This window comes from Daucus carota, chromosome 6, assembly GCF_001625215.2.
Source record: "Daucus carota subsp. sativus chromosome 6, DH1 v3.0, whole genome shotgun sequence".
NCBI classification, from domain to species: Eukaryota; Viridiplantae; Streptophyta; class Magnoliopsida; order Apiales; family Apiaceae; genus Daucus; species Daucus carota.
The window spans coordinates 26753881-26768829 of NC_030386.2; the positions used below are offsets into that span (position 1 = coordinate 26753881).

General features: G+C 35.5%; 3 protein-coding genes across 11 annotated transcripts; 2 read left to right on the plus strand and 1 right to left on the minus strand.

Annotated features, from left to right (window-relative positions):
• The first annotated feature begins 546 nt into the window (after window positions 1-546).
• On the plus strand, window positions 547-3702 carry LOC108225491 (BTB/POZ domain-containing protein SR1IP1). Of its 2 annotated transcripts, none has more exons than XM_017400365.2 (5): window positions 547-993; window positions 1094-1163; window positions 1253-1666; window positions 2060-2599; window positions 2692-3702. In XM_017400365.2, the coding sequence occupies exons 1-5, from the start codon at window positions 881-883 to the stop codon at window positions 3229-3231; spliced, it is 1677 nt and encodes a 558-aa protein (XP_017255854.1). In that variant the 5' UTR covers window positions 547-880; the 3' UTR covers window positions 3232-3702. The 2 variants fall into 2 exon arrangements, with proteins under 2 accessions (XP_017255854.1, XP_017255853.1); XM_017400364.2 differs by having other exon boundaries at window positions 548-993; window positions 1253-1864; window positions 2692-3697.
• A 611-nt stretch (window positions 3703-4313) lies between these two features.
• Window positions 4314-11483, minus strand: LOC108227766 (uncharacterized). 8 transcript variants are annotated; one of them, XR_010284402.1, is made up of 7 exons: window positions 11224-11450; window positions 8200-8326; window positions 6949-7028; window positions 6672-6743; window positions 6293-6415; window positions 5225-6108; window positions 4314-4906 (listed from the first exon to the last, which is right to left on the minus strand). XR_010284402.1 is itself a non-coding variant. In XM_017403092.2 (2 exons), the coding sequence occupies exon 2, from the start codon at window positions 10907-10909 to the stop codon at window positions 9836-9838; it is 1074 nt and encodes a 357-aa protein (XP_017258581.1). In that variant the 5' UTR covers window positions 10910-11102; window positions 11224-11442; the 3' UTR covers window positions 9366-9835. The 8 variants fall into 8 exon arrangements, 1 of the variants encoding a protein (XP_017258581.1); XR_010284401.1 differs by having other exon boundaries at window positions 6293-6424; XR_010284405.1 differs by lacking the exon at window positions 6949-7028.
• LOC108227768 (peroxidase 73-like) lies at window positions 4682-6220 on the plus strand. The gene is made up of 4 exons (XM_017403093.2): window positions 4682-4900; window positions 5165-5365; window positions 5468-5633; window positions 5710-6220. The coding sequence occupies exons 1-4, from the start codon at window positions 4682-4684 to the stop codon at window positions 6123-6125; spliced, it is 1002 nt and encodes a 333-aa protein (XP_017258582.1). The 3' UTR covers window positions 6126-6220.
• Window positions 11484-14949: the final 3466 nt, after the last annotated feature.

The window sequence follows — 14949 nt, forward strand, 5'->3', positions numbered from 1 at the left end:
CACATGGTTAGACATTTATCATTATCTTTATAAATTCTTAGCTAGTTGAAGGTGCAACCAAAAAATGCTTGGGGTCGTTTTGATCATGGAATTACTGGTTAATGGGAATGAGAGTGAGATTTCCAGGCAAAATGTGTTAGAGTCTCATTTACATTGTTAATCATCGAGTTAGAATCATTAACATTCTCAATAACCAGACTGGAATCTCATGATCCAGACGGCATCCTAGCTTCATTCAAACGGTGTGTGAGTGTGTTTTGGAAAATGTGGAGAATCTTGCACAAACAAAGTTGATTGCGAAAGGGACAGCTATGCAAATACTTATGTGGTGCATTATTAGTATCTGCAGCCACCGAACTAACTCATTCTTTCAAAAGGTTAGCTACATAGATTTGATAGAACCCACCATTTAGAGTAACTGACCTGAGATTGCTGATAATAAAGTTAATTAAGAGGTTGTTAGAGATAATAAATCATATTTTTAAGTACTATGAATATTTATGCTACTGCAATAAAATCCAAATTAAGCAGCAGAAGAAGATGAGCAATTTTTGTGGCTAATATACTTCCTAGTTGGAATAAGTTTACCCCTTTGCATGGCTCTATCATCTCATCTCTTCAACTTAACCTTCAGTGGCCACCACCACACACTTCAAATTACACAAAATACCCTTGCTTCTTCCTTTAATCATCAGATTGCCATTTACCTCCTATGTTACATTTGAAATGAGAGGCAACTCCTATAAATTACTTGCTAATACTGTTTTCTGTGCAGGCCAGTTATCTTGCATTTGCTAGAGTGATACTGACTTTGTTAGCAGTTTCTGAGTTTCATCAGGAGATGGCTTAATGAATGTTGTAGAGATTCTGCAAGCATACTATGGCGGACCTCGTCGATCAGAAGGCTACTGCAGCACCTCTGTCCACAAATTTTATCATGACTACTAAGAAAAAGGAGCTTCTTTCTGATGCCATGAAAAGGACCAGTGAATGGTATGCTTTGTTTATTTGTTTTACTGGATACAGACACAATACATTTAAGTTCATTGTAAAATAATTATTGAACTGGAGTTATATTTTTGAATCTGTGCAGGATTTTTTCCCAAGAGATTCCAAAAGATCTCACCGTTCATGCTGGGGGGACTTCATTTTTACTGCACAAGGTGAAATGCATCCGTTGCTGTTGGCTTTTCAAGTTAAAATATATGCTTGTCCTCGTACGTACTTGATACGTTTGTTACATCCTTTGCAGTTTCCTTTAGTCTCTAAATGTGGATTCATTAAGAGGTTGATGTCAGGATCTAGCGGTGTTTCCCTATCTGTCATCAAAATTCCTGATATACCTGGAGGAGCAGAAGCATTCGAACTAGTGTCAAAATTTTGTTATGGAATCAACTTTGACATAGGGTTGCACAATATTGGCATCCTCAGATGTGTGTCAGAGTATCTCGAGATGACAGAGGACTATGCAACTGGAAACTTGGTGGGAAGAACCGAGACCTATTTGGATGAAGTTGCACTAAAAAGTCTAGGAGGGGCAGTATCAGTCTTGCATTCAACCGAAAGCTTACTTCCAATAGCTGAAAAAATGAAACTGGTGAACCGATGTATAGATGCGGTTGTACTGATAGCCTCCAAAGAGAACCAATTTGGTAGCTCAGCTAAGGTAAAGAGTGAAACTGATGAAGTGCATTCTTCTTCATATCATTCAAAAGAAATTGACTATTGGTGGGCTGAAGAATTAACTGTACTCAGAATTGAAATGTTCCAAAGGGTTCTTATTGCAATGATGGCAATGGGGTTTGATCAGTATGCACTTGGTCCAATTCTAATGCTTTATGCCAAGAAATGGCTTCGAGGTTTGGTGAGATCCTGCCCCCTGTACCAATAACATTTAGCAGCTCAGTACAAAGTTTCTAGAATGGAACTACAAGCACACTTGAAGTTTCACGAAACTGAAATCTAGCCAAATTTTGGTGCTCAATTCTGATTCTGAAACTTAAAAATTTTATTTTTAATCATAACTACTGAATTTCAGAATCTTGATTTTTTTCTGCAGGAATTGTTCGGGAAGGCAAGGAAAAGAATGGAACCGAAAGAGGAGTATGAAAAGAGAGTCGTCGTAGAGACAATAGTTGGTCTTCTGCCATGGGAGAAGAATGCTATGTCAGTCAGCTTCCTGTCAATGCTCCTCCGAGCTTCCATATATCTTGATACAACAGTTGCTTGCAGGATCAACCTGGAGAGGAGAATTGGCTTGCAACTTGACCAGGCTGTTTTAGATGACTTACTGATACCTTCTTTTTTTCCCACTACTGGGGACACATTGTTTGATGTTGACACTGTGCAGCGTATCATGATGAATTTCCTTGATCGCGAAGAAGGAACTTGTGTAGCTTACAACGCAGATGAAGTTCGTCTCTCACCACCCCAACCTGAGATGGAGCGGGTAGAAAAGCTAATGGAAGATTTCCTTGCTGAAATAGCCTCGGATAGTAACTTAACTGTTCCAAAGTTTGTTAATTTTGCTGAATGCATGCCTGAGCATTCAAGGACAACTGAGGACCCGAAGTACCGAGCCATAGATATATACTTAAAGGTGCAGCCCCTTCTGTTCCATTCTTGTAGTACAATTTTTTCAGTTAAAAATCTTGGAGATTAATTAAAAGAATTACCCTTTGCTTATCACAGGCTCATCCTTATATAAGTGACACGGAAAGGAAGAAAGTGTGCAGTGTGATGGACTGCCAGAAACTATCTCGCGAGGCCTGCGCTCATGCTGCTCAGAGTGACAGGCTTCCTGTTCAAACTGTGGTACAAGTCCTTTACTATGAGCAGCAGCGCCTCAGAGAGGCCATGGATAGCAGTCTGTCAAGTGGAGATTCCCCGACTCCTGCATCTAAAGTGACTGTAATATCCAAAGACGCTCATCCTGTAACCGACAACGAGCTCTCCAAATTAGAACAAGAAAACCAGGACTTGAAACTCGAGCTGGCCAAAATGAAAATACAGTTGGAAGAGATCAAGAGGAAGACAGTTAAATCATCTCCCAACACTCCCTTAGTGATCACTTATCCATCTGCTGATAAACCTCCTTTAGCCCCGAAATCAATCATTAACTCTATGTCTAAGAAACTAGGGCGACTTAATTTATTTGTTCGCGCTGATGGAACAACTCCCAGTAGAGTGCAGAATAGACCTAGTAAAGATCGCAGGCATTCTATGTCTTGAGTGAATTTTCTATGACTGCTGAAATTTTAACAATCTTTGCAATAGCATGGATTATCTCTCCATCTTTACTGTTCATTTTGTCAGTGTATTTATGTTTTATGCATATGTAAAGATGCAACTGGTGCATCAACGGCACTGCTGCTGAACTCGGGGTTTAGTTATGTTCGAAACAACCTGCTGGGATGGAGGAGAGTATTCACGAGTGGAATTCGATCAGATATACATATCATTAATATTGGACTCTGATTTCATCGATGATTATAATTTTAAGTACCCCTACTCATATCAAACAAGAACACAATTCATTCCTACCTTATAAAAATGCTAAAAATGAGTTAAATAAAAGAAAACTTTTAACACATGTTCAGTCAAAACTTGAGCTCGATTATTTGGAAAAAGAACCTCTAAATTTCATAACGGGTGTAGAGACTTCGTTTTGTTTAGAATATTACTGTTTTGTGGTAGGTGCTTTTGTCTTTGTTCATTATTGGACTCCTTTCTGTATAATTTTTTGAATTCTGATAGTGATCCATGAATTTTATATGAGGACTTCTTAATTGCTTTAACACTTGAGGTCTTGATCTTTAAGCATTTTATAAGAGTATGCTCCTTTGTTCTAAAAGAAACAACTCTAAAGTGACGTGAGTCAAGAACTCAAGAGAGGAAACGATGCAAGTTGATCTGGGATTGAACATGTTTTTCTTTTGGTCAATGTATTGGCAGCTAAATCTGAAATAATATTGGTACAATTATGCATATAATATATTTTAGGGTTTTTTTCAGGAAACCCAAATTACAAAAAAGAATATTCAAAACCACGGTGCAACCTTATATGCAATCTCAAGTAAAAATGTTGCAACTCGAAAATCAACTGATTTTCAACCCGTGTTGCAACCAAAAGTGACCGCAAGTTTTTAAAACATGGGTGTTTTTGCAAATTTCCCTATATTTTTTTACCCTATGTGGTGATCTAAACCATCATCTGGATTTTCTGACACAAAAATATATAAATAAAAAATCATCTAGATTCTTAGCAGCTGCATGAAAAAAACGTAGAACCCAACTAAAATGAGGAGGGGATCTAAAAACAATAAAGGTTAAAGATTTCATTACACAGTGATAAAAAAGACACTGCTAGTTCATGTAGTTAGGCACATAAATAAACATGCATTATGTCCATACGTACAACTTTAATACACTTACTAATTCAGCCTATATAATTGGTATCATACCACCTTCTGGTCCATTCTCTCTTGTAAAGATTGGTCTGTAATATCTATCTAGCAGGTCTGCCTTAATGATCACTTAGTTTAAGCGATTATTTTTAGTTCGACACACCTGTTGGATCAGTATTTTCTATCATTCCATCTTCCACACAACACAAACTTTATATATACATGTGTGTGTATTATATCTCATCACTTACTAATTTGTCTGCCATTTTACATCAATGGGTGGCCAAGTATTAGTACCCTTGTCGATTTGTGTTAGTTTCTGGCTGATCCTCCACCCCGGTTTGGCATCCGGAGCTCTGAGTACAAACTACTATGCCAATGTGTGTCCTAAGGTGGAATCTATTGTGCGCGAAGTCGTCAAAACAAAAATTAACCAAACCTTTGTTACCATCCCTGCAACTCTTCGTCTCTTTTTCCATGACTGCTTAGTCCAGGTAACACTGCATACATAACACATGCCATGTAAGTATTGTGTATAACCATAGACACGCACACTGTGAATCACAGACACAAACATAGCATAAGAAAAATCACATATCCTTCTTTCCCCATGGAAAATGCTATATTTTGTGTTGAACAATGGAAATAACAATGTAAAGGTGCCATGATTAAGGCAAGTAGTATTAGGGAATGTTTATACATAACTATCTCATAAGTGTAAGCAGGAGACTGGTATGATGCATGCTTAACTTTAACAGGGTTGTGATGCATCAATTATGATTCAATCAAGAGAAGACAATACAGCTGAGAAGGATCACCCGGATAATCTGTCACTGGCTGGAGACGGATATGACACGGTGATAAAAGCTAAAGCTGCAGTGGATGAGGTTCCTGGTTGCAAAAACAAAGTTTCATGCGCTGACATTCTTGCCATGGCTACTCGAGATGTCATTTCTCTGGTTTGTAACTAAACTGCTTACCACTCAAGTATAGGAGCCACAATCCTCTTTATATTACTGACACATGTATGAGCATGGTAACTATATATGACATTCATGCAGTCTGGTGGACCTTCATACCGAGTGGAGTTGGGAAGATTAGATGGGCTGGTATCCACTTCTTCAAGTGTGTATGGGAAGATCCCAAAGCCTACCTTCAATTTGGATCAGCTCACTTACTTTTTTTCTTCACTTGGCTTAAACCGAATGGATATGATTGCTCTATCAGGTACAGTCGCAAAAACTCTAAGCCCTTTGTTCTGGATTCCAAAATCGCTAATCTAATAAGATGCTTGTTCTCTCAGCTGCTCACACAGTGGGGTTTTCTCACTGTGACCAATTTGCAAATCGCATATACAATTTCAGCCGTAACAGAAAGGTAGATCCAGCGCTAAGCAGGAAGTACTCGGCTGAGTTACAATCAATGTGCCCTATAGATGTTGACCCAAGAATAGCTGTTGATATGGATCCAGTTTCCCCCAGAAAATTTGACAACCAATACTACAAGAATCTTCAGGTGGGCAAGGGGCTCTTCAGCTCTGATCAGGTTCTCTATAATGATTATAGATCCAGGCCGTTCGTTAACATCTGGGCTGGCAACTCCGCAGCTTTTGAGCGAGCCTTTATTGTGGGCATGACCAAACTGGGTCGGATCCAAGTGAAGACCCGAGGAAGCAAATCTGGTAATATTCGTCAAGATTGTGCTGTATTTAATTCATAGGAAGAAGAAAATTCATCAAAACATTATTGCAAACTATGCTCATTGGATTTAACTTTACAAAAATAATAACAGAATAAATTGAGTCCAAATTTTAGGCATTTTATCTTTCTCCTTATAATGAAAAAACAATTTCAGGTATATAACCATCTTTGTTATACTTTTGTTACCTCTATGCCTAGCCACACCACATGTGGGATACATATCCATCATTCAGATGAGTATTTTTCCACAAAGAACATATAAGGTAAAGTAATTTGCAATGTGCAAGACAGATTTAACATCTGAATCACCTGCAACAACTGTACAAGTCGCAATTAGGCAACTTCACTTAAATATGTGATGACTTGGGGCCACAGACCCAAAGTTTATACATATAACAAGTAATGGAAAATAGTCTTGTCTATATTAGTAGTCAATTGTAAGATACAATATCAAAAGAGATAATCAGAATCATGTTGACTGGGAAATATTTCCACTTCCATGCTTAAAAGTAAAAAAAAATTCACACCACATATTACAAAATGAAAAGTGATGCATAAATCTGACCTGAAGATAGGATGAGTATTGGAAATTGGAAATTAGCCTCGAGCCCTAGAAGCAAGTAAGTTGACCAGGAGGCTGGAGTAGGAGGTAAAAACACAATGTTAAAACAAAAACTACGTAAATTTCATTCCTTCTCCATATGGATTAACAGATACAATCAAAAGAAAGACAGAAAGAAAATATAGACAGTTGACAAATCATTAATACAAAGACTCGCACAAGCAAAGTCCTATATATTATTGTATGCTATAAAAATCAACACCAAGAGAAAGATACTGACTGCATATTAAAGAGAGACGCTTCAGGCTACGCTCACAACAATGTCAAAGGAGCTAGAAAGACTGAAAAGAAAAAATAGACCTGAAAAGAACACAAGAACACTGTTTTCAGCTGCACCATGTTATAATTGGAAATTAAACAGCCTGCTAATCAATTGCCGAAATTATACAAAGTGTAAAGGTAGGAAAGAACACAAAACAGAAGGGAAAGGGATAGGGATATATTAGTTATGTTTTAATTTTTAATTTCAAGTTTATTTTAATAATTAGTTGATGATGACCAAATCTTACGTGATTAGTTTAGGATTGTTTTTAAATATTATTGAATTTTAGTAGTAGTTTTTTCAGGAGATAAGATAATTCAGCTCGGAATATGGTTTATATAAAGCCCACCAACATGATTTAAAAAGGAATAGAAAAAGGAAAAAAAAAACATCAATTCACGTTATATTTTTTTCTTCAGGATGCTCATATACACACAGATAAACCTACAGAACAGCCACAGATAAAGAGAGACCGGGTGAGAAGATATGGAGAACTTAACAAAAATGCAATATTGACCCTGGTGTAAATAATATCATTAATGCTCCACTGTAATTATTCTTTGGGGTCTTCTGATCATGGTCGGTATTAAATAGTCGGATAATGTTTCAATTTCCTATTTGCTTTGTCTAGCATATATGATATTTGTATAAAACACAGCACAATAAACCCTATCTACAACACTGTATTAAATGAGAGAAACATACAAAACCAAACATACTCGGTGTATAAAAGGGTAAGATGTACGCAGACCTTACCTCTAATCCTCTACTCTAGAAGAGTAGAGAGGCTGTTTTTGCAGAGAATCTCTGCTTAAATAAATCAAATTAATTATAATATACAAATTAGCTTATTTTTCTTGGATCATGAATTGGGAACATGGTCTACACTGATTAAAAGTAAGAATATTCTAATTATGTTCCTCCTAATTCTAAAGCAGTGTTGAAAGATTTTTTTTTTTTTTAATCAGGTTATTGTCAACAAACTCTTATTTGCTTATATAAGCAATTGCTACACAGCAATCTCACTTTATAAGTATTGTCAAAGGAGTTTCTAGACACGAGCCCCATTATACAATAAAACGAATATGTGAATGTTGTACAATTACAAAGTAAAATGTCTATACAAGCTTTTCCGATATATTCAATGACTGCAATTATTTATTGCAAAAGCAATTAATACACGGAAAGAAGATAAACGTGAAATATTACCTTTAACTCTTTAAGCAACCAAGTAAAGCATCAAATATTATCCCAAACTTCTTATGGTCAAGAAAGCCACCATACCAAGAGACAAGACTGTAGTAATAGCAAATAAATAATATTCCCATATGAGAACCTGCAATCGCAATCTAGCAAAATCAGAGTGGCAAAGCAAACAATAGGAAGGAAAAGAATGTACCTCTTGCAGTTGAATATGGTCGAAATATAAAAAAAAATTGCCTTACAGTAAAATATAACAAGTTTGAGAACCAACACCATATCTAACTAATAAGATCTGCTTTTGACTTTTGAGACCATAGTTCTCTTAACTTGTTTTCAAATATTACCAGTCAAGATTTCTTATTTATTTTTCATTGTACTTGGGAACCTAAATAAGGAATAGATCAATTAATATGTGCAAGGCCAATTTTATAAATACATTCCAACTACAGTCAGAGCTAACACCTCAGACTATGCTTAAAACAAATAAAAAGATTAATTGCATCTTATTCACAAAGTTGGCAGAAGAAAGAACACTTCAAACAAACAGTGTAGGAAAACCAGATAAAAGAAAGGACCATTGCTGTCGAAGTATGCAACTTGCCTTATGGAACAAAAAGTCTGAAGTTTTGTTGCCCAGATTATAAAGATAATCATGTCTGCAATCTTGTTTCCCAAAATAAGTTAGCATAGTAATATACTAGCTCAGTGAATGACTTGCCAAGGGCAGCATTACTTCTCTGCGTAGATATTTACTGTTCTCCAAACCACAAATACTGATAGATGCATAGCAGTTATATCACACATTCGCACCCGTGACAGACCAGTCAGTAATCAATGGTGTAATCAAAACTTACTGGGTATGAAGCATTAGTTAACAAGTGCGGGAACACGAACTTGTTTGGCATCTGAGGTTTAAGGTTCCACTAATATATTTCTTTGTTTTTGAGCATCACAGAGTTCTTATAGTATAAAGCACAACACACGATTATGTCAAAAGTAGCAAGTGAACATATTAAGATCCTCTCACAGTACTAAGGTGTCAGTAAGCCAAGTTAAATACATCAACAGCAAAAGAAAATGTTAACAGGAGAATAAAAAAGCAATAAAACGACAATAATGGACGAACTATGTTGTCAAAATGTGGCATTCCTTGCTTAGAACTCTACTCTATGTAACAGAATATAATGAAAATTTTATTTGAGTGTTTAATGTAGTACAGAGTTTGAACCCACAATGGACAAACACAATTTATATAGAAAGAAGTCTATAGTGACACGTCTGTGCTCTGACAGTAACTGATATAAGCTATATGGAAAACATAAATTAATAACAATAGTCAACTATCAATACTAGGTAAAAGAAAAGAGGACATAAACTATCTATAACTGCTAAAACTCTTACAGGTACTCACATCCTTGGACTTTACAAGTAACCAATCCCATTCCAGAACAATCAGCACTGACTTTTATATACAACCTAGCAACCTTGAGTCAAAATTTGCTATAGCTTCTAACCATGTGGATTACTTCAGCATTTTGCACCACGTGTCTGCGTTATAGTTATAAGGGATTACTCGATTACTAGAATGCAACATCATCTCTAATCAATATACAGAAATAGTCTGTCCCAACGCGACCACATACTAGAAACAATTGTCTGACACACCCAAGGAAATCTTCTCAAGGTGCAGTGGCCAATTGCTACCAAGCATTTTGGGATTTAACTCCATTGCAACACGGACATCCAACATAGAAGTTGGAAAAAATTTAACTGGAGTTTGGGCGTATTGCACAGGCCTCGTAACATTTGCACCAGTTGCAGCCTGATTTCTAACTTGGTTGAAGTGATTGTGTTCCGACCTAGAACCAGCTAGCTGTAAACAGGGTTTTAGCAATCCTTTTAGAAAAACATCCAGCCCGGCATTCAACAAGTTAACGCCATCCATTGAAATTTTCAAGCCCTCCGACTCCAACTTCTGATCCAACCTACCCTTTAAAGAGTTATTCCCAGGAAGCTCACCACTGGTATAACAAGACGGGTTTAACACAGCAGGAGTACCTCCGTAAGATAGTAATTTCCTACTACCTTTTGCATGTATGGAAATGCCAAGCGGAGCTCTAACTGAGCTTCTACTATATATTCCCGGGCTTCCAGATGCCTGCTCAACCTCTTCTCCATCTTCAACAGAGTTAACTTCACCTGGTGGTCGGCTACCTAGAGATACTAAATCCATAACATTTTGATGTTCTTGACCTTTTGCAGTCAGATCATCAAAAGTAACATTATGGGTCTTCCCATGAGGCCCGAGAGGACTTGGCCGATCGTTAAACTTCCGTTCCCGAATATTAGGAGTCCTTCCCTTCTTAGGAGACCTAGGTAACACATCTTTACATTGCGACTGCAAACCACTCTTCTGAAAACCATTTGGCACTTTGACACTTAAGGAAGCATTCCGCTTAACTGGTCTCGGCGGAGGAGTCTTAGAAAACGCTGCATTACTCACAATCGCTCGAATAAGTTCATTATGTATACTAATATTCTGCCTCCCTATCAAATCAACACAAACTCTATCAAATTCCGATTTGAACACCTGGCGACTCAAATACCTGTCTAACAGATTAAAATACTTCTCTGCTTTTTTCTCCCCAATTTTGGTTTCGATCCGAACTTTCAACTCTGCAGTATCTATCCGGAAACAATGCCGACTAGCTGGCATTTTCAATTACTTAATCCTTTACAACACTTAAAACAACATCATCAAAAAACAAGAAACTCAATATTCTCAAAACAATCCATACCCTAGTTTTCGAATTCAGAAAACACAAAACCACTAGCCTAATAGCCTGCCTTACTTCTGTATGATCACACTAATCCAAGTAAACCTCAGAACATGCTGACATTAAACAACTCTACAAAAATGGAATTTAAACAAAAACAGGTATCAAAATTAAGCTAGAAAAATCAGTACAAGTAACTTAAATTATAGACACAACATGTACATAGAATTCAGGTAGTGAAGTGAAGAGTAACCTGAGAATTGAGACAATAGGATCACTGAATTGAAGGTTGTCTGAGGAAGAGATTAGGGCTTGTTTGAATGTTGTAGTAAAAGGGGGTTTGTTTGTGTTGTGTAAGAAGAACTAGTGATTGGGTCAACTGACACGTGCGTGTGTGAGCATGGGGAGTTGGAGTAAGCTCGAGCGTACGGAGTTGTTCAATTGGGGGCTGTGTTGTGTATGACTCTCTGACCTACAAGTCAACGGGCCGCTTTATACAACGGGTTAAAACAGTCATCCAAGAACATAAAAGAAATAGGCAAATTTTATTTTCGGAGCATGATTTTAACATCCAGCGTAAAAATCATTATAAAGACAAATCTTTCCTTCTGTTAGCACAAAACTGCATCATGTCAACACATTAATGTGAGTGTAGTTTTACATTTTTCATAGTTTTTGTTCTGAAAATTAAATTGTGTTTCAGAAATAATACTGCCAAAGAAATAAGTGTAGGGAGATGGACATGTCAAGGGAAAAAAATCGATTGAGGTGACCTTGAACAGAATTATTTTCTAAGAGATTGTTTATGTTAATAATTTATTTTTCATCATGAATTATGCTGAGTTTTCTATATGCATATATAAAATTTAGGAATAATGTTTTTCGCTTACAAAGAGTAATGAATCTTAGAAAAAATGATTGAGAGGTGGTCTTAAAAAAAAGGTTGAGGAAATCTGGTTTCATCAATTATTTATGAGGTAATTGCATATCGCACCCCCTAACTATCGTTCAAAAACGATATTGTATCTATACTTTGAGAAACTCAACTCGCACCCCTTATCTTTACATTTCAATAACGATATGCCCCCCTCCGTTAAATTCCGTTAACTTCCGTTAAATTCCGTTAAAATACTCCCTCTGTCTCAATTTACATGTCCTTTTTGCTGTTCGAGGAGTCAAATTGACTAATTTTTGACCAACTATGAGAAAATATTTATTTATTATTTTAGAAAATAGAATGTTACATATTAAAATAGACTGGATTTACTTTTTGATGATATTTTTTTTCAATTTTTGTTTAATTAAGCTATCCCCAAGTCAAAATGATTTTACATATCAAATGATTTTAAAATAGATATAGATAAATATTATGTGATATTAAGTACTTAAAATACACACTATTTTATATATATATATAAATAAATATTATGTGATATTTATTATAAATAATACATAAATTTATATATTGAATAAAATATAGAGGTAATTGCATATCGCACCCCCTAAAATATATAAATTTATATAAATTTAAGTATTATTTATAATTAATATCACATAATATTTATTGTTTATATTTAAAATAGTGTAAGTGTATATTTTAGGTAAATTTAGTCTATTTTAATATATAACTTTCTATTTTCTAAAATAATAAATAAATATTTTCTAATAGTTGGTCAAAAATTAGTCAAATTGACTCCTCGAAAAGCAAAAGGGACATGTAAATTGAGACGGATGAAGTATTTTAATGGAAGTTAACGGGGGAAGTTAAAGGGGGGGGGGGGTGCGTATCGTTCTTCAAATGTAAAAATAGGTGGTGCGATTTGAGTTTCCAAAAGTATGTGCACAATATCGTTTTTGAACGTAAGTTAGGGGGTCCGATTTGCAATTACTTGTATAATGACTTAACGGAGTTAACGGCGTTAACGGCAGAGGGGTGCATCTCGGGCTTGAACTGTAAAGATAAGGGGTGCGAGTTGAGTTTCTCAAAGTATGGGTACAATATCGTTTTTGAACGATAGTTAGGGGGTGCGATATGCAATTACCTCATTATTTATTTACATTTTTCATCACAAAAAGGGAGGATGAGTAACTGTGATAAGTTCTCTGCATGCACATAATGCAGAAAAAAGGTCTTAATATTTTTTTTTTTTTCCCCTGTAAAGACTAAGGGGTTGATTTTTACAATAATTACTTGTCATGAGCTGAATTGATGACTGCTTATTCATATATCGTTTGAAGAGATAAATATAACCCGAACTGAGGACAGCCTCATTTGATGATGAGAAATAAATTAAAAACTAAGAAGTGATAATTCTAAAAATTCTCCAAAAGATAGAAATAACTTCTTTAGATTATTTATAATATGTGAAAATATCAACCTAATGTTATATATTCATTCCGTCCGAATACTATACGAAAAATATAAATCCTATATCCTACAGTGATATCAGTGTGTGTTTGATTGTCGGTGAATCAAAAAGTCCATAACTCTAGTCTTGAAAAAGGCATTAGGATGTGATTTTTTGTCACAAATAGTAGGGCTCTTTATTTCAAAATTACCAGACTTTGTTATACATTTAGCACCTCAACGAAGTGAATAAGAATTAGAGTTGCACTAGGACGGATGGATAACTCAGTTGTTAAGAGTTTATCATCTATCGGTTTTGGGTTCGACCTTAACTCATCCTGAAATTTGTGACAACAGTTACTCACTTGTAAGATTATAAGTCATATTTGTCAAAAAAAAAATAAAAAATGAGAGCAGCACTTAGCAGTACCGGCTGGCTGTCTTTAATCTCTGCCGACTTGTTTGGGTCTACGAATGTTTATCGCCCAACAATTGTGAGAATGAGGCCCAAGTTAGCTTCTTTGTAACACAGCCCATGCCCATATATGTATAGGAGGTAAATTCTGACTTGCCCACTTCTATATTTTACCAAAACCCAGAAGGCTTTACATTCATGATTCATATTCACTGTACCCACCATCACTTCTGTGTCAACTTGCACTTGCAACTTGCTTACTCTATTTTAGATTTTTAGTTCATGAAAGCTCCAGGCCACCACTTTGTTTTAAGATTATTATATGTAAATATATACATGTGTGTATAATAGTAATATTAGAGCTTTTCAACATCTCCAGATGACAATATTATATTTTCTTTCAGGCAAGATATGATAAGTATAAAGCTAATGGCAAAGCCCAGACAAAGAAATCTATATATTTTTTTATCCTGACAACCAATGGATTATAATTGCTTAAACTCCTGCATATTTTCAAAAGCCAAGATTCTCAGACATGTTGTTCAAAAGGCCGCAACTCCTTGTACTTCCAATGGCTTCTTCTTTTTATTGGTTCTTTAAATAATATAATATTTTTAGGAACAAGGTGTTACGTGCAATTATCAAACTCAAAATATGCAACTTCACTGGTTCAATTTTTCTCCGGCCAATAATCAGGTCATCAGCTGCCTGCTCGGTCTGAAAATGACAGATATTCTATAATTACGGTATGGGCATAGACCGAATTAAATTATCCTAATTTCTAAGATCTAACCCCAACTTTTTTTTTTAAAGAAGATCTAACCCCAACTTAAAAATGTAAAAACTGAATTAATATTATAGGATCTAACCCTAACTTGAGAAAATAAAAATTTGTACCTCCGACCAGGCTATTAGGATTTGTATTTCATCGTACCAGATTTATTATTCAGTAAATTAAGTATTAATTATTTTAAATATTTCAAAATATTCAATATTTTGATAATTACTAGTCTATATAATATGATTACAAAAAAATGGAAATACAATTGTTGATAAAATAAATGATAGAGGGAGCATCGGACAACTCTTCTAATTATTAGTTCTAATTAGGATATTCTTATATAAATTCTGAAATGACTGACAATTATAATATGATAAACGAGAAATAACCAATAAATTATCACATCATACTTCATAATTACTTAATTCGGATTCTT

Excerpts from the sequence above, each read along its gene's own strand:
- LOC108225491 (XM_017400364.2), top strand. The coding sequence starts at position 881 with ATGGCGGACCTCGTCGATCAGAAGGCTACTGCAGCACCTCTGTCCACA. Across the intron at positions 994-1,093 it reads ATGAAAAGGACCAGTGAATG|GATTTTTTCCCAAGAGATTC; the intron begins GTATGCTTTGTT and ends GAATCTGTGCAG. Across the intron at positions 1,865-2,059 it reads AGAAATGGCTTCGAGGTTTG|GAATTGTTCGGGAAGGCAAG; the intron begins GTGAGATCCTGC and ends TTTTTTCTGCAG.
- LOC108227768 (XM_017403093.2), top strand. The coding sequence starts at position 4,682 with ATGGGTGGCCAAGTATTAGTACCCTTGTCGATTTGTGTTAGTTTCTGG. Across the intron at positions 5,366-5,467 it reads CTCGAGATGTCATTTCTCTG|TCTGGTGGACCTTCATACCG; the intron begins GTTTGTAACTAA and ends ACATTCATGCAG. Across the intron at positions 5,634-5,709 it reads GGATATGATTGCTCTATCAG|CTGCTCACACAGTGGGGTTT; the intron begins GTACAGTCGCAA and ends TTGTTCTCTCAG.
- LOC108227766 (XM_017403092.2), bottom strand. The coding sequence starts at position 10,909 with ATGCCAGCTAGTCGGCATTGTTTCCGGATAGATACTGCAGAGTTGAAA.